The sequence below is a fragment of the Ornithorhynchus anatinus genome, chromosome 8, assembly GCF_004115215.2.
Source record: "Ornithorhynchus anatinus isolate Pmale09 chromosome 8, mOrnAna1.pri.v4, whole genome shotgun sequence".
In the NCBI taxonomy this organism is placed as follows: domain Eukaryota; kingdom Metazoa; phylum Chordata; class Mammalia; order Monotremata; family Ornithorhynchidae; genus Ornithorhynchus; species Ornithorhynchus anatinus.
In genome coordinates this window covers 1,041,891-1,062,849 of record NC_041735.1, presented here as the reverse complement: position 1 = coordinate 1,062,849, position 20,959 = coordinate 1,041,891, and the positions used below count along the sequence as shown (strand labels likewise).

General features: G+C 66.7%; 1 protein-coding gene across 1 annotated transcript; it reads right to left on the bottom strand.

The window, feature by feature from the left end:
* Positions 1 to 1,913: 1,913 nt before the first annotated feature.
* On the bottom strand, positions 1,914 to 19,756 carry MAP1A (microtubule associated protein 1A). Its single transcript, XM_029070608.1, has 8 exons — positions 19,547 to 19,756; positions 18,440 to 18,541; positions 13,885 to 13,967; positions 13,646 to 13,786; positions 4,931 to 13,556; positions 3,948 to 4,787; positions 3,556 to 3,776; positions 1,914 to 3,371 (listed from the first exon to the last, which is right to left on the bottom strand). The coding sequence occupies exons 1-8, from the start codon at positions 19,722 to 19,724 to the stop codon at positions 3,216 to 3,218; spliced, it is 10,347 nt and encodes a 3,448-aa protein (XP_028926441.1). The 5' UTR covers positions 19,725 to 19,756; the 3' UTR covers positions 1,914 to 3,215.
* Positions 19,757 to 20,959: the final 1,203 nt, after the last annotated feature.

Here is a 20,959-nt window from a genome sequence, read left to right as displayed (position 1 = left end):
ATTGTAGAGGCTCAAGCAGAAGTTTAATATATATTTCTTAGGCCGGCCAGGGCCCGCTCTCCTGCTGGGAACCGTGCACTCCGGGGTTGACCCCACTTTGGTATCCAGCTGAGGCCCCGCTAGGATTGTGAAGCTTTTCCCAAAGGTCTATGGGGGTGGGGGGTAGCGGGGGGTAGGGGTAGGGGACATTGTGCAAGCTCAATAAACCGGTGACGGTGTTGACAGGGCATGGACATGGTGTGTGACAGAGCGGCAGCGGGCTTGGGTTGGGGCTGGCCAAGGGTGTTTGGTTGTGTGGGCGATCTCTGGCCGGGGGCCAGAGGTCCTTGACTCCAGGAGCCCCGAAGAGGATGGGCCCCGCCTCACTTTGCCTCACCCCCAGGTCAAGGGGGCAAGATGCTCGATTTTGGAGTCATTCCCGACCTGGACCATCAGCGGGTACTACGCTCCCGGATGTCTCCAAGCACCCTGGGCCAATTAACCTCTGCAGGGACTGTGCCTGCAGATACACACACACACACTTCCCTCCCCCCACCCCACTTCCCTCCACCATCACCAATTCCCAAGACCGAGCCCTGCTAAATCCCTGGAAATCACTCCCTGCCCAGCCCGGAGATGCCCGTGGTACCCTCCCTCCCAGACCCAGCACCCCATCTCCCATTCAGCACCATCCCTTCTTCCATCCTTCAGGTTCTCCTCATTTTGAAAACCCACAGGGCTTCCAGGATCTTCAGAAGGTAGGGCCTCTCCTGGCACTGGTGAGTGTGTGCCGGCTACAGGCGGGTAGTCATGTAGGGGAAGACCCCCGTGGAAGGGTTTGGTCCATAGGACCCGCTCTCATGGGTCAAGGAGGGCGGCCCAAGCGGAGTGTCCATTAATTAAGCCAAGCTTTTAGCTGTCCCTCACTTTGGACTCTCCCGGCTACAACTCTCTCCCTCCTCACATCAAACAGACCCCAGCTCTCCCCATATTCAAAACCCTTCTAAAATCCCACCATCTCCAACAGGCCTTCCCCGATTAATTTGCCATCACTCTGAGCCAGAGCATCCCATCGGGCAACTCTAGCATTTCTGTACCTCTTCCTTAGCACTCAGTCCACTCGAGTCCACTCAATTTATTCTGAACGTGTCTCTGTCTCTCCCTTAAGGGTGTAAATTCCTTGCGGGCAGGGAATGTGCCCCTTGGTTAATCTGTACCTCAAAAACCCAGTACGTTGCAGTGTGCCACACCAACTGGGTGCTCAGTGAATGCAAGTACACTAGTAATGGGCCTCCCCTCCAGGGTCCTCCCTTCCAGGTGGGGCTGCTGACTATCTGGGGGCATTTACCAAAGGCATAGCTTCTTCCCCGGCTGCTGGGGGAAACTGCCCGTTTAAGCAGAACCCTTTGCCCCACCAAACCAATCTGGCTGGGGCCGGCCCGATCCGCTGCCATTCTGGTCCCACCTAGGGACGGGACAGTGTAGGGTGAGCTCACCCGAGATCTCCCGGCTGGCAGGGCTGGGGTCTGGGCCGCAGAGAAACTGCCAACGGTGCCCTCGCCTGTCGTGCCATGGGCCTCAGCTGCTCGCGGCCTGGAAGAGTCTCTTGGGGGGCACCAGAGTTGTGGCATGGGGCTGTGGGTTCCTGAGGGGCACCTGGGCATCCACCCCTCTCCAGTTGTTTCCCCTGCTGGGTGTGTGTGGGGACGTTCAGAGCTCTGGACCCGGGACCACGGTCACCCTCCACCCCAGTTAACCCACGCCCGATGCCCCACTCCCCAAATTCCCCTTCCTTCCCCTGCTACGGCCTGAGGGCTGATTCCTGCGGCCGTGTGGCGATCTCATGTGGAGAGCAAGGCCTGGACTCCCACACGGGGTGGGAAGTGCGGAGGAGGAAGCGGGAAGGGGAAACGGCGGAAAGAGGGCGGGCGGGCGGCGATGCGCGTGGTTTATTGGAGTGTCGAAGGCGGCTCCTTTTACAGCAGCTGGAGGCGGGGCGGAGCGGGGCAAGCCCCAGGGAGGGGGCAAGAGAAAGAGGGGCGCGCTTCGGCTTTCCCTCGTTCCACTGAGCAGACAGACCAGGCGGCTGGTCAGGTCCGGAGTGGCGGCCGCCCTGAGGGGGAGCGGGCCCCTTCCTGAACCCCGCGGCTCCGTCCCTCACCCCCTCGGGAGAGTTCGTCCATACAGCTCCTCCTCCTCTTCGTCCTCCTGCCCGGAGGGGGATGGGATCGAGCCCTGCCGGGGGTCAGCTAGGGCTGGGGTCAGGCCGGGGGCCGGCCCCAATCCTTGGCAAACCAGGTCAGGGCGGTCGGCCGCATGCAGAGAAGACAAGCAGTGGGTGCTCTGTGTGTGTGTGTTGGGTGTGTGTGTGTGTTTTTGGGGGGTGCACGAAGGCAGGGGAGGGAGACTGGGGTCTGCGCTAGCCACCCTCCCCAAGCTTCCCATCAGGCCTGAGCTGGAAACTGCAGGACAAGTGTGGAGTAGGAGGAGGAGGAGGAGGAGGAGGAGGAGGGAGCAGAAGGAGGAGGAGGAGGGAGCACCCCACCCCCAACCCTCAGAGGGGCTTCAAATTTTGGCTTTGGAGACATTCAGATGTAAGGGATGGACTGGGGGAAGGCAGTGCAGCACAGAGTGGGGCTCGACGCAACCTAGGCCGGGACCCCGGTGGGAGGGGGCAGGTGGGAGAGGACAAGGGGAGGCACAGAACCCTGGGCATCGAGCACCCCACCGCGGGCAACAGTAAATTACACTCAACCCTCTTGCGGGGGCAGGGGCTGCGGGGGGCGGGGATGGTGGCTGGGGCGGCAGGATAGATCCAGAAAACGGGAATGGGGCACCCTGGGGAAAGGGGGCCTGGCTCTCCCTGAGAGGAGGGGTCTGGCCGGCCGTGTCCCCTCTCCCGCCCTGCCGCAGACCTGGGCACCGCCTTGGGGGGAGGTGAAATCTGGCAGAATGGGAGGTGGTCGTGGGTCCCCACTCCGCACCCTCCTCTTTCTTTTCCGGGGAAACAAAAAAATAAATCCTTTGGTTCTCGGGCCCCGGCCAGGCTGGGGAGGGGACACACTGCATTGCGGGGGCCGGAGGAGGGGGAGAATGGCCTCTCCCCCGGGGACCCCGGGACTCCCGCCCATCCCTTCCCCGGAGGAGTCGGGGCTCGGGGCTCGGGGCGGGGCCGGGGGCGGGGCCGGGGGGCAGGCCCGGGGGCCGGGGCGGAGCGGGGCGCGGCCGTCGGGCTCTCAGAACTCGATCTTGCAGGCCGGGAAGGACTCATCTTGCATGACTACGGTGCTGCTGCTCGCCAGGACCAGCACGTTGAGCTGCTGCTGCTGTTCGTGCGTCTGCTGGTACCATTCGCGGGTCACTTCAGTGTCGTGGGTGGGGATGAGAGTTACCTGGGGGGCGAGGGGGGATGGGAGAGAGACCCCGATGGGAGGGGAGGTGGCATGGGCGCCCCCGGCCCGGGCCCGCTCCGTACCCTTTCCGGCCTCCCCGGTCCCCCCTCCGCCCCCCGCCCCCCGCCCTCGGCCGCTCCGGCCCGCCCGTCCGCACCCGCCTCGGCGCCCCGCGCCCACGGACCTGTAGGTTCTCCCCCCACTGGGCTTTGCCCTCCAGCAGCGCGTCCAGCACGGCCCGGCTCGGCTCGCCGTTGGCCGGGTCGTTGCCGCTGACCACGTAGTAGGAGGCGCGAACGCGGCGGAAGAAGTCGAGGTCGGCGTTCTTCCCGCTGCAGTGGTTGGGGATGTAGGCGAGGTCCACGTAGACCGGGGGGCCCGAGCTGCCCTTCGGCCCCGCGGCTCCTGGGGAAGGGGGGAGAGGAGGGGGCTGAGAGAGGACCCCGGCCCACCCCCTTACCCTCCTCTTCCTTCCTCCCCGCGCCCCTCTCTCCCTCCCGGCCCGTAGCGGCGTCCACCGCCCTCACCCGGGCCGGCCCCTCACCCGGCCCGGCCCGGCCCGGCCCGGCCCCTCACCTGGCCCGGCCTTGAGGCCGCCGGCCGAGCCCTTGGGGGGCGAGGGGCCGTGTCCGTCCCTGTCGTCGCCGGCGGGCGGCGGGGGCCGGGCCCGGGCCCGGGGGCCTCGCTCGGCGGGCGCTTTGGCCGGGGTGGGAGAGCGCTTGGTCCGCAGTTCGAGGCGCCGGGCCGGGGAGGCCGCCTTGGGCCGCCCGGGGGCCCTGCGGCCGGGGCGGCCCTTCTCCCTGTCCCGGGGCCGCTCGGCCCGGCCGGGCTCGGCCAGGCCCTCGGGGTCGGCCATGCAGACGTCCGGGCGGGGCGGCGCCGGGCGGGGGTCGGGGGCGGCGGCGGGGGGCGGGTCGGGCCCGGGCCGCTGGGCCTGCGCCCCGCCGCCCCCGGCCTTGTCCACCGGCAGGAAGTCCGCGTCCGAGTCCGAGTCCAGCGCCGCCTCGGCCGTGATGGACGGACACTCTTCGGTCTCCGGGGGCACGTCCGAGTCCGACTGCGAGGAGCCCGAGTCGCTGGGCGAGGTCGGGGGCGTCTCCTCGGCGGGCGCCGAGCCCCCGGAGCCCCCGGAGCCCCCGGGCCGCCGCCGGCCCCCGCGCCCGGCCGGACGCGCCTCGTCGGCGGAGGCGTCGCTGTCGTCGGCCCCCCGCGGCGGGGACGGGTTGAGGAAGGACGGCGACGGGTCCCCGCGGGGGGCCCGCGGCTCGGCCGCCCAGCCCTGCGGCCCCGGCCCGCGGCCCCGGGGCCCGGGGCGGCCTCCGCGGGGAGCAGGGAGGTCGGCCGGCCGCGGAGGCCCGGCGGGCTGCGGAGGCCGGGCGGGCTGGGGGACGGGGGGCTGTCGGGCCCGGGGGGGCTCTGGCGGCCGGGGGGGCTGGGGGTCGGGGGGCTGCGGAGGCCGGGGGGGCTGGGGGTGGTCGGGGGGCTGCGGAGACCCGGGGGGCTGGAGGTCGGGGGGCTCTGGCGGCCGGGGGGGCTGGGGGGCGGGGGGCCGCGGCGACCGGGAGGGCTGGAGCTCGGGGGGCCGCGGAGGCCGGGGGGGCTGGAGCTCGGGGGGCCGCGGAGGCCGGGGGGGCTGGAGCTCGGGGGGGCGCGGAGGCCGGGGGGGCTGGAGCTCGGGGGGCCGCGGAGGCCGGGGGGGCTGGAGCTCGGGGGGCCGCGGAGGCCGGGGGGGCTGGAGCTCGGGGGGCTGCGGCGACCGGGAGGGCTGGAGCTCGGGGGGCTGGCGGGGCCGGGGGGCTCGGGGCTCGGGGGGCTGGGCCCGGGGCCCGGGCTGCCGTCGGTCGGCCCATTGGCCGTGCGGCGCCCCGGCGGGGCGGGGGCCCCGGAGCTCAGCGGCCCGAGGTCCCAGAGGCCGCGGGCCGGCAGGACCGGCGTGGTAGCCTCGGACGACGAGTCCTCGGACGGGGCCGGCGAGCCGGGGCGGGGCAGGCGGGGCAGCGCCGAGTCGAGGCTGGGCGCCTTGGTCCCCTCCAGGCCGTCGTCGGGGCGCGGGCGGCCCGGGGGCCCGGGGGCCGGGGCCAGGGCCAGGGCGCGGTCCCCGGAGAAGGCCAGGGAGCCGCAGGGCGCCGAGCGCGGCTCGGCCGGCGAGGGCGGCGCGGGGACGGCGGGCCGCAGCGACGAGAAGCCGAAGGCCGAGGCCGGGAAATCCAGGCTGGGCCGCGCGGGGCTCCGGGCCTGGGCCTCCTTCTCCGGCGGCTCCCGCGCCCCCTTCTCCGGCTCCGGGTCGCTCTCGTCCGACGGCTCCTCCGGCCCCGGGCCCGGGCCCGACGCCTTCGGGGCCGGGGTCGGGGCCGGGGTCATCGCGTAGTCAAAGGCGGCGGCCCGGACGTCCCTCGGGGAGGCCGGGGACGACAGCTCCTTCTCGGCCGGGGTCTGCCGCCCGGCCGCCGCCTCTTTAGCGGAGATCCCCGGAGGGGCCCCGGGAGCCCCGGGAGCCCCGGGGACCCCGTGCGGAAGCTCCCGGGCGGGGCGGACGGGGCCGGGCCTCGCCAGCAGGACCTGCTCGTAGATGTCGGCGTAGTGGAAGGCCTTGTCGTCGGGGTAAGGGGTGGGCTCCCTGGGCTCCGGCTCCGGCTCCGCTTCCCCGGCCTTCGGTTCTCCGGCCTCCGGCTCCCCGGCCTTCGGCTCCCCGGCCTCCGGCTCCCCGGCCTCCGGCTCCCCGGCCTCCGACTCTCCGGCCTTCGACTCTCCGGCCTTCGGCTCCGGTCCTCTGAGCTCCGTCCCCTGCACGCCCACGGGCTCCGGCTCCCGATGCCCGGGCCCGCGGACGGGAGCCTCCGCGCAGCTTTCCCGCCCCTCCTCCCCCTCGACCCCGGCCCGCTCGGCCTTGCGGTAGTCCTTACCCAGCGGAGAGTAGGGCCCCCCCTCCAGCTCCGCCGCCCCCTCCTGCACGGCGGCCACCACGCTGTCGTAGTCGGCCACGCTCCACGGGAACGGCGTCGGAGGTGGCGGCGCCGGGGCGGGGGGCGCCGGGGAGGAAGGCGCCGGCGGGAGGGGTCGCTCCCTGGGCACCCAGGGAGGGATCTCGGCCAGCCAGGAGGGCGAGGGGGGCTCCCTGCGGGCGGGCGGCCGGGGCCTGGGCTCCGGGAGCGGGGCCTTCGGAGGAGAGCCCGGCGGGGACAGGATCTCGAAGGGCGAGGGCGCGGGGTCGGGGGTCGGGGTCGCCCCCCGCTCTCCCTCCCCGTCCTCCGGACCCTCGTCCAGGAACCTGCTTTCCCGCTCCTCGCTATAGCGTGACCTTGACCCCGGGTCGGGGGCCCCGTCCAGCTCGTGGGGAAACCAGACCTTCCGCTCGCAGCTCAGCTCCCTCCAGGAGGCGTCCTCCTCCAGCGCCGTCCACAAAACGTCCGAGGCTCCCGCCGGGCCCGGTTCGGCCCCCGGGGCCCGGTGGCCGCCGAGCTCCCCGGCCTGGCCTGGCCCGTCGCCCCCCGGGGCCGCTCCGACCTCCCCCGGCACCGCGGTGGCAGGCGGGGCTGTCTCGGGGCTGTCCTGGGCCCGGGGACCGCCCGGGGGACTGGGGTCGCCACCCTGGAGCGGACTGAGGCTGTCTGGAGTCAGCTGCTGGGAGGAGATGTCCAGTGAGGTCTCTCGGCTCGGGCTGTCTTCGGAGAAGGACAGCAACCGCGGATCTGCCGGGGAGAGGTCGGGCCACGGGCCGGGGCCCGCGGCCGGGGACATCCCCGTGGGGCAGTAGAGGCGCTGGGGTTCTCCACCGAGCCGCCCGACGCCTGGAACCTGAGGGGAGCGGCCCCACTGGGACTGGGGTGGCTCCTCCGAGGGGAGGGTCTTGGCACTCGGGGCCTGCGGCTCTGGCGGTGCTCTGGGCTCAGGGATTTTTGCGGGCTCTGGTGGTGCTATGGGCTTAGAGATCATCGGGGGCTCCCACGACGCTTTGGACTCAGGGATCTTCGTAGGCTCTGGTGGTGCCGAGGGCTCAAAGGTCTCTGTGGGCTCTGGTGATGCTTTGGGTTCGGGGATCTTTGTAGGCTCCGGTGGTGCCGTGGGCGCAGGGATTTTTGTAGGCTCCGGCGGTCCTGTGGGCTCAGGGATTTTTGTAGGCTCCGGCGGTGCTGTGGACTTAGAGATCGCTGTGGGCTCCCACGATGCTTTGGGCTCAGGGATCTCTGTAGGCTCTAGTGGTGCCGGGGGCCTCGGTGGTGCCGTGGGCTCTGAGATCTCTGTGGGCTCTGGCGGTGCCTTGGGCTCTGAGATCTTTGTGGGCTCTGGCGATGCCTTTGGCTCTGAGATCTTTGTGGGCTCTGGCGATGCCTTTGGCTCTGAGATCTTTGTGGGCTCTGGCGATGCCTTTGGCTCTGAGATCTTTGTGGGCTCTGGTGGTGCCGTGGGCTCCGGTGGTGCTGTGGGCTCTGAGATCTTTGTGGGCTCCGGTGGTGCCTTTGGCTCTGAGATCTTTGTGGGCTCTGGTGGTGCCGTGGGCTCTGCTGGTGCCTTGGGCGCTGAGATTTCAGTGGGCTCTGGTGACGATGCATTGGGCTCAGAAATCTTTGCGAGCTCTGGTGACAATGCCTTGGGCTCAGAAATCTTTGTGAGCTCGGGTGGTGATATGGACTCAGAGATCTTTGTGGGCTCTGGTGGTGATGAGGGCCGAGGGATCTTAGTGGGCTCCGGTGGTGATGTGGGCTGAGGGAACTTTGTGGGCTCTGGTGGTGCAGTGAGCTGTGAGATCTTTGTGGGCTCCAATGGTGTTTTGGGTTCTGGTGGTACCTTGGGCTCTGAGATTTTTGTGGGTTCTACTGGTGATGCGTGGGGCTCAGAGATCTCTGTGGCTCCTGGTGGTGCCGTGGGGTCAGAGATCTTTATGGGTTCTGGTAGAGCTGTGGGCTCAGGGATTTTCGTGGGCTCTGCTGTTGCCGGGGACTCTGAGAACTTTGAAGATTCTAGTGGTGCCGCGGGCTCAGAGACCTCTGTGGGCTTTGGTAGTGCTGTGGACTCCGGTGCCAGGGTTTCTAAAATCTTGGTGGGCTCTGAGATCTTGGCAGGCTCTGAGGTCTTTGTGGGCTCTGGTGGTGCTGGGGACTCTGAGAACTTTGTGGAGTCTAGTGGTGCCACGATCTCAGAGCTCTCTGTCGGCTCTAGTAGCGCCGTGGAATCCGAGAACTTTGTGGACTCTAGCGATGCCGGGGTTTCCGAAGTCTTGGTGGGCGCCGAGATCTTTGTGGGCTCTGGTAGTGCTGTGGACTCCGGTGCCGGGGTTTCGAAAATCTTGGTGGACGCTGAGATCTTGGCAGGCTCTGAGATCTTTGTGGGTTCTGATGGTCCTGTGGGCTCAGAGACCTTTGTGAGCTCCGATGGTGCTGTGGGATCAGGAATCTTTGCGGGTTCCGGCGATGCTTTGGGCTCTGAGATCTTTGTGGATTCTAGTGGTGCCGTAGGCTCCGAGATCTTCTTGGGCTCTAGTGATGCCTTGGGCTCAAAGAACTCTTTGGACTCTGATGGGGCTGAGGACTCCAAGAACTTTGCGAAGTCTAGTGGTGCCTTGGACTCCAAAATCTTGGTGGGTTCCAAGATCTTTGTGGGCTCTGGTGAGGCTGGGGGTCCTGAGATCGCCGTGGACTCCAAGATCTTTGTGGCCTCCGGTGAGGCTTTGGGTTCTGAGGCTGCTGTGGATTCCGAGATCTTTGTGGGCTCTTGTGAGGCTTTGGCTTCTGAGACTGCTGAGGACTCCAGGATCTTTGTGGGCTCAGGTGAGGATGGGGGTTCTGAGATCGCTGTGGACTCCAAGATCTTTGTGGGCTCGAGTGAGGCTAGGGGTCCTGAGATCACTGTAGATTCCAAGATCTTTGTGGGCTCTGGTGAGGCTTTGGGTTCTGAGACCGCTGGGGATTCCAGGATCTTTGTGGGCTCTGGTGAGACTGGGGGTTTTGAGATTGCTGTGGACTCCAAGATCTTTGTGGCCTCTGGTGAGGCTGGGGATTCTGAGATCGCTGTGGATTCCAAGATCTTTGTGGGCTCTGGTGAGGCTTTGGGTTCTGAGATCGCTGGGGATTCCAAGATCTTTGTGGGCTCTGGTGAGGCTGGGGGTTCTGAGATCGTTGTGGACTCCAAGATCTTTGTGGCCTCTGGTGAGGCTTTGGGTTTTGAGATCGCTGGGGATTCCAAGATCTTTGTGGGCTCTGGTGAGGCTTTGGGTTCTGAGATCGCTGGGGATTCCAAGATCTTTGTGGGCTCTGGTGAGGCTGGGGGTTCTGAGATCGTTGTGGACTCCAAGATCTTTGTGGCCTCTGGTGAGGCTTTGGGTTTTGAGATCGCTGGGGATTCCAAAATCTTTGTGGGCTCTGGTGAGGCTGGGGGTTCTGAGACCTTTGTGGACTCCAAGATCTTTGTGGGCTCTGGTGAGGCTTCGGGTTCTGAGATCTCTGTGGACTTCAAGATCTTTGTGGGTTCTGGTGAGGCTGGGGGTTCTGAGATCGCTGCGGGCTCCAAGATCTTTGCTGGCAGTGGTGGTGCTATGGGTTCCAAGATCTTGGTGGGCTCTAGCGCCTCCATGGGCACCTTGAACCCCGAGACCTTTGTGGGCTCCGAGATCATTATGGGCTCTGAGATTCTCACTGGCTCTGGGGGTGCGGTGGGTGTGATAGAGGCAGGTGCCGAGATCTTGGCCGGCTCTGGCGATGCGGTGGGCTCTGAGATCTCCATCGGCTCCCGTGATGCCGTGAGCTCCGAGGTCTTTACGTGGTCTGTGATCTTTGTGGGCTCTGACATCTCCACTGACTCCACTGGTGCTATGGGCTTTAAGATCTTGGTGGGCTCTGGGACCTCCGTGGGCTTCTCAGATTCCGAGACTTTGGCGGGCTCCGGAATCTCTGTGGGCTCGAGCGGTGTCATGGACTCAGAAATCTTTGTGGGTTCCAAGATCTTGATGGGTCCCGGGGGTGCTGCGGGCTCAGAGATCTCGGTGGGCTCTGGGGCCTCGGTGGACTTCTTGGATTCTGAGATCTCTGTGGGCTCCGAGATCTTCATTGGCTTCAGCGGTGCTGTGGGCCCTGGGGACTCTGAGCGTTTGGTGGGACTTACGGGTTCCAAATTCACCGCAGACTCGGCACTGGCCGGCCCCGGCTCCACAGAGGCGGTGTCCTCGAACTCTCCCTGCTGGGGTCCTGACTCTGCTGCCCCTTTCTGGCCCTTCCCACCTAGGCCCACGGGGCCCACGGGCAATGTGGCTTGGGCTCCTCCCTGCAACACGGCTGCCTCAAAGGTCTGGGGTTCGGCCTTCTCCTCGAGGGGCGACTGGTGGGAGGGGGTGTGGCCAGCGCTGGGGGGTCCTGATGCGGGCGGCGAGGCCATCTTGACGGTGCTGTCGTCGGGGCTGAGGCAGCGCTCCTCCAGCTCCCCACCCTCCCCGGGGGGTGAGGGCGATGGCACCGCCGGGGTCACCGTGGGGTCGAACAGCTTGGGCCCGGGGGGACCCCGCAGCTTCTCCGGCTGCTCCACGTTGGGGGTCTCATCCTCTTCCTCCTCCTCCTCCTCCTCTTCAGCCGTCACCGCCACCACGGTCCCCGCTCCGGGCAGCACCCTCCCCACGGCCTCCCCGGAGGCCAGGAAGTCTTCGCAGGGCGGTGATTTGAAGCCCCGATCTTCTTCCAGCGAGGAGGTGGGCGAGATGGTGCCTGCAGACGGTAGGTAGTCCAGCCCCTGTGTGGCCTCGGTGCGGGACGAGGGGATGCTGGGTCCCGTGTCCAGCGGCAGGGACCCCCGGCCGGCCTCCTCCGTCTGCGGAGCCGTCAGCGACGCCCCGGATTGGTCCTCAGCCACCGATGTGGCAAAGGAGGAGAGCTTGTCCCCCTCGGTGATGGATGTGGTGGACGACACGTGCTCCTCCTCCGCCAGCGGCGCGGCCACCAGATGCGGGGCGTAGGGGGCCGGGGTGGGACCGGGGGGCTCGAGGGCGGCGACGGGGAAGCGGGGGGCTGCGTCGGGCTCGTCGTGGATCTCCTCGTCCGAGATGGTCTGCTCGGTCTCGGAGTAGCCGGGGATCGTCTCGTCCTGGATGTAGGACACGTGCTCGGGGCCGGCCGGGCCGCCGAGCAGCGCCTCGTCCCTCTCGGGGCCCCGGGCCCTCAGTGGGGGTCGCGGCACGTCTAGCCGGGGAGGCCGGAGGGGTCCCACGGCCTCGGGAGCCACCTCCGGCGGTTGCTCCGGCGGCCGCTCCGGCGGCCGCTCCGGCGACCGCTCCGGCGACCGCTCCGGCGGCTGCTCCGGCTCCTCCATGGCCTCCACCTCTGCCTTCTCGATCACATCCTCGCAGGCCTCGGGCTCGCTATCCTCTCCGGCCTCCTCCGGGGCCTCCCTGGCCAGGGTCACCGGCGGCGTCGGGGTGGCCTGGTCCGTCCCCTTGGGCTGCTCCCCGGGGGCTGACCGCTCGGGGGCCGGGCCAGGTGGGACGGTCAGCTGCTCCAGTCGCAGAACCTCCACGTCTCGGCTCAGGTCCTCCGGGGGGGACGGGGCCGGCACCGCGGGGCCCGGGGCCGGTGCGGGTGCGGTGGGCTGTGGTGGCGGCTCCTTGTCGCCCCGGGCGCCGCGGGGTTTGTCTAGCTTGGCTCGGCCGGGAGCCTTGGCCTTGACCAGGGTCTTGCGCACCTCGGGGGTGAAGGCCTTGAGGTCGGGCCGAGGCGGCCGCCGTGGCTCCGGCCTGACCTCCTTCTTGCGCTCGTCGCTACGCCGCACCTCGTCCTTGCGCTCCTTGCGCTCCTTCTTCAGGTCCCGCTTCTCCTTGTCCCGCTTCTCCTTGTCCCGCTTCTCATCCATCCGCGCTGCCTTCTCGCGCCCGTGCTTCTTGGCTCCTTTGTCCCGCTCCCGCGCCGGCCGCCTCTTCTCCGTCCGCGGGGCCTCGCCCACCTCGGTGCGGGCCTTATCGGCCTTGGCCTTCTCGGCCTTGGCCAGCTCAGAGCGGGCCTCCTTGGCGCCCTCCTCAGCCGCCTCCTCCTTCCGGGGTGGCCTGGTGCCCGTGGCCGTGGCAGCGGGGCCTCGGAGGCTCTCCTTGCTGTCGGCCCTCTGCTTACCTTTGGCGGCGGCGGCGGCGGGGCCGGCGGGGTCGCGGGGCGTGGCCGTCGGGGCGCGCAGGAAGTCCAGGTGGCGCAGCCGGTCCAATCCCTCCAGGATCTTGCTCTGCGGCGCGTTGCCGGGGAAGAGCACGCGCACGATCCTCTCGGCCGGGCTGGCGGGCAGCCAGACCACCAGGGCCGTGATGGAGGTCAGGTAGGGCACAGAGATCTCGCCCTCCTTGCCGCTGGCCAGCACGATGCCCGTCTTGGCCTTGCTGTTGCCCGCCCAGCGCTGCATGAGGAACTGCATCTCCTTGCTGTCCCGCACGGGGTTCAGCACGTAGAGGTCGAGGCGGCCCACGCCCAGCTTGTGGAACAGGGTCAGTGGCTCCAGGGCGGCGGCGCCCGCCGGCCGGGCCAGGGGCTCGGGCACGATCCCCAGCCGGTCCAGGTAGTGGACGGCCAGGCTGGCCTCCTCCAGGCTGCGCTTGGCGCGGCGGGTGGCGTCGGGCAGGCGCAGGCGGTCGGGCACGTTGAAAAAGACGACCCCCAGCTCGGGCGAGATGAGGTTGCGGACCCAGTCGCCGTAGCCCCCACCGCCCCCGCCCCCGCCCCCACCGGATCCCTGAGACGGCGGCTCCTCTTCCAGCTCGGCCACCTTGCGCTGGAGCAGCCCGTTGATGCCGGGCAGGTTGTCGGCGCCGATGTGCGTGAGCAGCAGAGAGTCGATGCGGTCCAGGTGGCGCACCAGCTTCCAGAAGCAGGCCCGCCGCTCCGACCCACCGTCCACCAGCATGTTGAACCCGCTGACGGCGAAGAGCGCCGAGTCGCCACGGCCGCCGGGGAAGATGTAGCAGCAAGGCCGGGACAGCTTCAGGAAGCCGCCGGACGCGGGCGGCTCCAGCAAGTCGAAGGGCGACGGCACGTCCACCGTCTCCGAGACATACTCGGCGAACTCGGCCGCGCCGTCCATGGCGGGCAGAGCCGGCTCCGGGTTCAGGCGCAGGACCAGGCTCTGGCCGGGGCCCAGAGGCGCCCCCTGCCCCCAGTCGCCCTCCCCGAGGGCGGACACGGTCAGGGAGGCCTGGGGCCCGGGCTCGCCGGGGCGGAGCCGCTGGGAGACCTGAGGGCGGCGAGAGGCACTTGGTCGTCCGCTCGTCGCCCCGGCCCCCCCGGCCCCCGGCCCTCCCCGGGGGGAGCGGGCACACTCACCTCAGGCTCGAGCAGGATCTGGGCGAAGCTGCGCGGGGAGAAGGTGCCCCTCTGCAGAACCAGGTCTCCCGTGGGTTCGGTGGCCTGCCCGCTCAGGATCAGCAGCTTGTGAGCTGAAGGGGCAGCTAGGAGAGTCCGCACCTGCGGCCGAGGGACGGGGGGATGGGGAGGCGCTGATGCCGGGGGACGGGGGGGGGGGAGGGGTGGTCCACAGGAAGGCCCCCCTACTCCCTCCTCACCTCAGAGCTGATGCTGTTGGCGGCGGGGTTCACGAGGATGACGGTCTCGAGGGTCTCGCTGTGATGGCTGAGGGTCCTCTGGCCTGGGTGGGAGGGGCAGAGCGGGGCCGGGGGGATTGCTGGGGAGGCCGCAGAGCATCCTGGGGAGAATGTGTCCCTCCCTCCTCCCCCCTCCCCCCCACCCCTCAAGCGGACAAGGGGCTTTTGTCTTCCTCCAGTGTCGGGATCCTGGCACAGCCCTGGGGGAAATTACCACGTTGAGGGTTGGGGGGCAGGGGGTAGGTCTGGGCCCTGCCATTCTGACCGATATCCCCCACCGTCAGGATCCAGAATCCCCACCCGGCCCCAGGGGGGACTGACCCCACACACCCTTGCAGGAAGAGTGACTGAGGAAAGGCCGATCCAGTCCCCCTCCCCCGGCCCCAGGCCAGCACCCCCAGTCCCTCCGAACACACAGCCCGGGGTTCATGGGGAGAGGGTCTTGCCAGTGATCCTTGGGAGGTGGGAAGCAGTGTCATCCCCTCAAACTCCCCTTAAAGATACCTCAGCACAGCCCACAGACCTTGACCAGAAAGAGAGCAGGGGGCAGGTGGCCTAGAAGACGAATGAAGGTGGGCACCTGTTTCTCCTCCTCCCCCCGTCCCCTCCCTAAATTCATGAGAGGCCTAGGGTGCGGGTGAGCGTGGGTGGGTGACAGAAAGCAGAACGTCGGGCAGAGCAGTCGAGACAGAGTGACCCATTCGAGAGGCGGCAAAGCTGCCTTAGCTGACTGGACACCCCCCAGCCCGCCACCCCCCAAAGTCTGTGTAGAAGAGGCCGTATCCTCTTTTCTCTTTTTATCTGGGGTTAGGGGGACAGTCTTCCGGGGATCTCTCAGGATCCACAGTGATGTGTGTGTGTGTGTGTGTGTGTGTGTATGTGTATGTGTATGTGTTGGTGATGGTGGCGATGGGGGGTGGGGGGGGGGCAGCTCCGGCAGCTGCAGTGTGCCGCAGTGTGTGTGTGTGTGTGTGTGTGTGTGTGTATGCACCCGCACCGTGCACGAGCTTAGCTCCGCCTCCCCCCTCCCCCCACCCCACCATGACAAGCTATTTTCTTGGCTGTCTGCGCAGGGGTGAGGGGCCTTGGGGTCTCCACTCCTCCCAGCTCCCCAGGTTGGGAAACGAGGGTTGGGGGGGGCATCGGCCCCCCGATGGTGGACGGGGGCCGCAGAGAAGTCTCTCCCCTGCCCCCAGAAAGAAGGGTGCAACCTAACAGTGACCGGAAGGCCCCCCGTCAGCTCTGTGACCCCTCCCGGCTCCCCAGGGGGGCCGGTCCCTCCAGAGAGCAGCTGGGAAATGCTGCAGCGGCAGCTGGGGAGGGGGAGGGGTGGGTGGTCATGGGGGTGGCTGCTCTTGTGGCACAATCCCCACCTCCGTATATCCCCTCTCTCCTCAAGGACTCAGCGCCCAATGGTCGCCCTCCCCATCCGTCCAGGGCCTTGGCCCCCGAACGTCCAACGAGGAACTCGGCCCCCTATTCCCTCACAACTACCGTCCAACAAGGGAGTTGGGCCCCCGATCCCCCTCCCCAAACTACCGTCCAACCAGGGAGGTGGCCTCTGATCCCCCCAACTACTATACGACCGGACACTTGGCCCCCGGTCCCTCCGCGACTACCCTCCGACGAGGGATTTGGCCCCCGATTCTCCCCCTGCCCCAACTACCGTCCAACCGGGGACTCAGCCCTAGATTCCCCGGACTACCGTCCAACCAGGGACTCGGCCCCCAACCCCCGCAACTACCATCCAACCAGAGACTCGGCTCCCAATCTCCCCAAACTATGGTCCAACCAGGGACTCGGCCCCCGATCCCCATCCCCGTCCGGAGATGCTGTCCCCAACCCTCTTGCCCCACCCGTTTTGGTGGCCTGAGGTTCTGACACCATCACCCCCCCCCCCCCGGGCCGCCCTCTCTCCTCTCGTGCCTCCCAGGTCCCCACCCTGACCCGGCCCGCTCCTACCCTGCGCTGGGCGGAGGGGCCGGCATGGAGACGACAGGGGTGCCCCTGACCTGCTGAGGCTGCGACTGGATGAGTCCGCAGCGTTGGGTGGAGGGGAGGGGAGGGAGGCGGGGCTCGTGCTCCATGACGCGTTCTGGGAGCCTTAACCCTCCCTCTGCCGCCCCAGCCACACTCATTCAGCTCTGGGTCCACCCCTGCCCCCGTCCCACCGTGGGGGAGGGAGAGGCCCGTAAGATGGTCGAGGCAAGGGCCCCGGGTAGTGATAACGCCAAGCCTGTGACCTGCTCCTCTCCCTGCCCGCGGGGTGATCCAGCTCTTCTCTGCCTCTGGGCTCATCTACCTCCAGAGGTTTGGGGGTGTCCAGCAGAAGCCCCCTACTCCACAACCGGGCTGGTGGTACTGACCCCCTCTCCCCTCCTCCCCTACCACCACCACCCCCACGAATCTTGGGCCAGGACACTCCCCATTGAAGGAATGGAGCCAGCCTATCCCTGGGCCTGGTCAGAGAATCCAAAAGCTGAGAGCCATCACTGGGTCTGGACAGCAACGTGTCCATCCTTCCGCCTCCCCCCAAACCCCCCATCACCGGGCTCAGTGATGTGGAGAGCAGCCGGGAGGCCATGGCGGCAGAGGCTGGAGCTGAGTCACCATTAGCACAGGAGGAGGGTGGAGGAGGTGGACCGTCGCTTCACGGGGTCTAAGGGTAGGGGGATGTCCGACTCCTCTCTCCTGGACTCGTTGACCCCTGCCCGGGGGTAGGATGCTCAGGGCTAGGATGCCCAGGGCTGGGATCCCTAGCCAGGCTCCAGGTCCGGGAGCCCGTGGCACAGAAAGCAGCACTCACACCTACTGCTAGGCCAGACAACCGAGCATCTCCCCACACCCTCCGACGTGGGCTCTGACCAGAGTGGGTTCTGGAGGACTCTCTGGACCCTGCACCAGTCTGACAGCACATAGCTTCAGGACTTGGCCCAGGGCAAGGGCCTTTTACCTCGATGTGGTCCAGCTAAACCTCTGGTTCCCTTAAGCCCCCATGGGCCTGGGCTCAGAGGGGTTGATAAGTCCCTTTCTAGCCACAGGCCGGGGGAAGTGAGGGGAACCTTTTGGGATTTCCTAGGTACTCTCAGGGACTAGGACCTTCCCGACTTCCCAAGAGCCCACCCATGGATCCCATCCCCGCAGTTCTCGGCCCCGCAGCCTGATTTCCTTGAAGTTCTCCCTCTCCTCAGGGTAGGGTTGTAACAACACAGAAGTTATTCTTCCCTGCAGAACTTGGGACCGTCGGCGGACGGACGGATACCTGACCGTCACCGGAAAACAAATGGTCTGTCCCAGGGAAGACCAGAGTCGGGTGCCTTCTCTCTTCAGCAGCAAGGGGAGGGTGGGTGGGGGCCTGGGGCTGCACAGGAGCAACTCAATCATTTTAGCCTCCGTGAAGCTCTGTGTGTGTGTGGTGTGTGCTCGTGCGTGTGTGTATGCACGCACACATAGTAATTATAGTATCTGTTAAATGCTTATTAGGTGCCAAGCACAGTACTAAATGCTGGGGTCCACACAAGTCAATCAGATTGGACACTGTCCCGTCCCACATGGGGCTCATACTCTTGATCTCCATTTTACAGATGAGGTAGCCCAGAGAAGTGAAGCGACTTGCCCAAGGTCACATGGCAGACCTGTGGCAGAACTGGGATTAGATCAAGTCCCTGTTCCAAATGGGAGAGCGTGTAAGGGCTGGCAGGGACTTGGTAGGGCCTGCTTGGTCCATGGGCTCTCGCCCTCCTTAGGGTCAGCCCGCTCTAGAAAGGGGGGTGAAGGGACTACTGGTCCCCCGGTTCCTTCCCACACGGGGCCCACAGCTCGGCCGAGAGGATCAGACCTCCCCCTACTCCTCTTCCAGCCCCAGTCCACCCCCACTCCCAGCCTCTGACGCTGGGAAAAGAGAAGTTTCAAGGGGAAAGGCGAGAAGGAAGTAGGGAGTTGAGCAGCCTGGGTAATCTACCCCCTGGATAAGTGACAGCGATGGGGGTCTTTCCTCCAGTTGATATACCAAGAGCCCATGCTGGCCTGTTTCTAGCAGAGATGAGAAAGACTGGCACTTTTATAAAAGGGCCTGGAGAATCCTGGCAGCAGAGGGCTCAGACCCAACTTGCCTGACCTAGGGGCCTAGGGGATCCTGTTGTCCTTGGAGCCTGGCCCCACGAAAGCCTGTGGACTTGACTGGTCCAAGACTCGCCTTCTGGGGAGGGTTTGGAGGCTAAGCCGAGGGGCCTCGGGGGGTGGGAGGGACTAGAGGCGAGGAAAGAGAAGCCGCGTGTCAGGCCGATTTGGTTTAGGGGAACAGCTGCCAGTCATAGAACACCAGGGTCAGGCTCCCTGAAACCTCCCCCTTGCTCCCGGGCCGTGAGATGTACTGAGCCCTTCCCTTCTGGCTTCAGGCCTGGGCAGCTGATGCTCCCCCGCCCACCCTCTGCCCCTCTCCACCCCCACCAGCGGGCCCCGCTCCTGGGCAGGAAACAAGCTGCTCTGAACCCACCCCCCTGTGGCTGAGCCTGACCTTTAACCTCTGAGGAGAAGTGCGCCAGGTGCCGTGTGATGAAGAGTTTCAGTTGCTGGTTCAGGTCGCAGAGTGACAGGTCGATGTCCCATGAGCGGATCCCTGGAGGGAGATGGAGCCGGGGGTAGGGGGAGTCAGGGGGCTGAGGCCGGCCGGGCCCGGACCGGGGGCTGGCGTTGCCAGACACGGCCAGGTCTCGGGCCTGGTCTACCTCTGAAGCCTGGGGACCCCGGGGGAGGGCCTCTGGGAGCAACTATAGGAGGGCAAGAAACCTTGACTGTTACCGGGGTGTCTTTGGGACGGCCCTTGACCGTTTTCCCCCAAAATCATACGGCTGTGTTCTCTCTTCTCGGGGGCAGAGACCGGGGGGGTCAGGTTGTGGCCTTTAAGGAGTCAGAGCCGGGGGCTGTGGGGAAGGGGCCGGGGCAGAGGCAGAGTCAGGGATGGGCCAGGGTTGGGACAAGGACAGGGTCGCGCCAAGCTCTCTGCAGCTCCACCCTCGGAGTCGGGTTTCGGATGCCGCAGGACCGGGCTGAGGGCCATGAAGTTTGCATCGAACTCCACTGCGGGTTTACTCGACTCTCAGATTTTCTCAGTAGAGGGGCCAGGCGGTTTGAGGGGCGTTGAAAGGGTGGTTCTTCCCTCCCTTGCCCCCCAGCTCACAGCCCGCTGCCCTGCCCTCCAGGGTCGAGGGTTCTGGGTCTCCGTCTCCCCTTCCCCTCGGCGGGCTACCCCGCAGCGCTGCGCCACCGATGTTGACCTTGGACCCTTCCGCAGCTCTTCCCCGCACGTGGGGACCCGGCGCTGACCCTCCCTCCAAAGAGAGCCTCGACAGGTCTGGCAGGTGCAGTGGCACAGCGTGAGGCCTACAGGAGGCAGGAAGGCTCCGGGGCCGTCGGGCAAGAGGGAGCCTCTGGAATTCGGGGAGGGGAGAGGTGGGTGCAGAGAGGGGGGAAAAGACCCCAACCGGGGCACCCCGGGAACGGCGGGGCGGCGCGGGCCGGAGGCCCGGGGAGCTGAGGAAGAGGAGAGAGAGCGCCTAAGGGCCGGGGGGTGCGGGATGCTCAGGGTTGGAGGATGCAGGATGCCCGGGGCATCGCGGCTGACCTTGCTCCAGGTGTCCCCGCACGGTCCGCAGTTGACTGTCGCTGCTGATGTCGCCGATCACGATGAGGAGCGAGTGCCTCCGCGGGTCCCAGCGCGCGGCCGCCGCCCCCGGCTCCCCGGGGCTCGGAACGGGCGGCGCGCCGGGGCCGCAGCGCCCCGGGTCCGGGGCGGTCTCCATGACAACGGCGCCCGGCCTCCGTCTCCATGGAAACCGCGGCGGAGAGAGAGCGGGCGCCGCTCTTAAAGGACGGCCGAGGGGGCCGCCCGTTGGTTAAGGCCACCCGGGGGGGGCGGGGACCCGGCACTGCAGGGGCGGGGGCGGGGCTGCGGGTTGCGGGGGGGGATGGAGGGGATGGAGGGATGCTCTGCAGCGCGATCCGGGCAAGGGGCGGAGCAGGGATGAGGCGGGGAGGGAGGGGGGACCACCCCTCCCCCCCCCCAGCGCCCGCAGCCTTCTCTCCAGCTTGGGACCTTCCCCCCTCCCAGCACCACCACCCTCCGCGGACCCCAGCCTGGCCGCATGCATTCTCCAAACCATTCGATAGTATTTACTGAGCGCTTACTATGTGCAGAGCACACAGCCTCCGCCTCCCGGCACCCGCAGCCGGGCCTGGACGCAGAGAGGGAAGGAGATGCTGGCCCTGCCTGCCAGGGGCTGCCAGTCTGGTGGGGGACACAGGAGACACCCCCCCCCCCCCCGCACACACACACACACTGCTGCAATGCTGAACACTGCAGAGGGCCCACAGCAGCGTCTCCTTGTGTTGTCCTCTCTTCCCTGGCAGAGGGGTCTAGAGGTTAATAATAGCCATAATAATGATGGTATTTGTTAAGCGCTTACTATGTGCCGAGCACTCTTCTAAGCGCCGGGGTAATAATAATAATGTTGGTATTTGTTAAGCGCTTACTATGTGCAGAGCACTGTTCTAAGTATCTACTCTGGGGTAGATACAGGGTAATCAGATTATCCCACGTGAGGCTCACAGTCTTCATCCCCATTTTACAGATGAGGTAACTGAGGCACAGAGAAGTGAAGTGACTTGTCCACAGTCAGCTGACAAGTGGCAGAGCCGGGATTCGAATCCATGACCTCTGACTCCCAAGCCCGGGCTCTCTCCACTGAGCCACTGTCCTACGTGAGCCTCACCGTCTCAATCCCCATTTTACAGATGAGGGAACTGAGGCACCGAGAAGTGAAGGGACTTGCCCAAAGTCACACGGCTGACAGGCGGCAGAGCCGGGATTAGAACACATGACCTCTGACTCCTAAACCTGGGCTCTTTCCACTGTGCCACGTGCACCTTGGGCTAGGCCATCTGACACAACAGAAGATGGTATTTGTTAAGCGCTTACTATGTGCCAAGCACTGTTCTAAGCACCGGGGTAGATACAAGGTCATCAGCTTGTCCCACA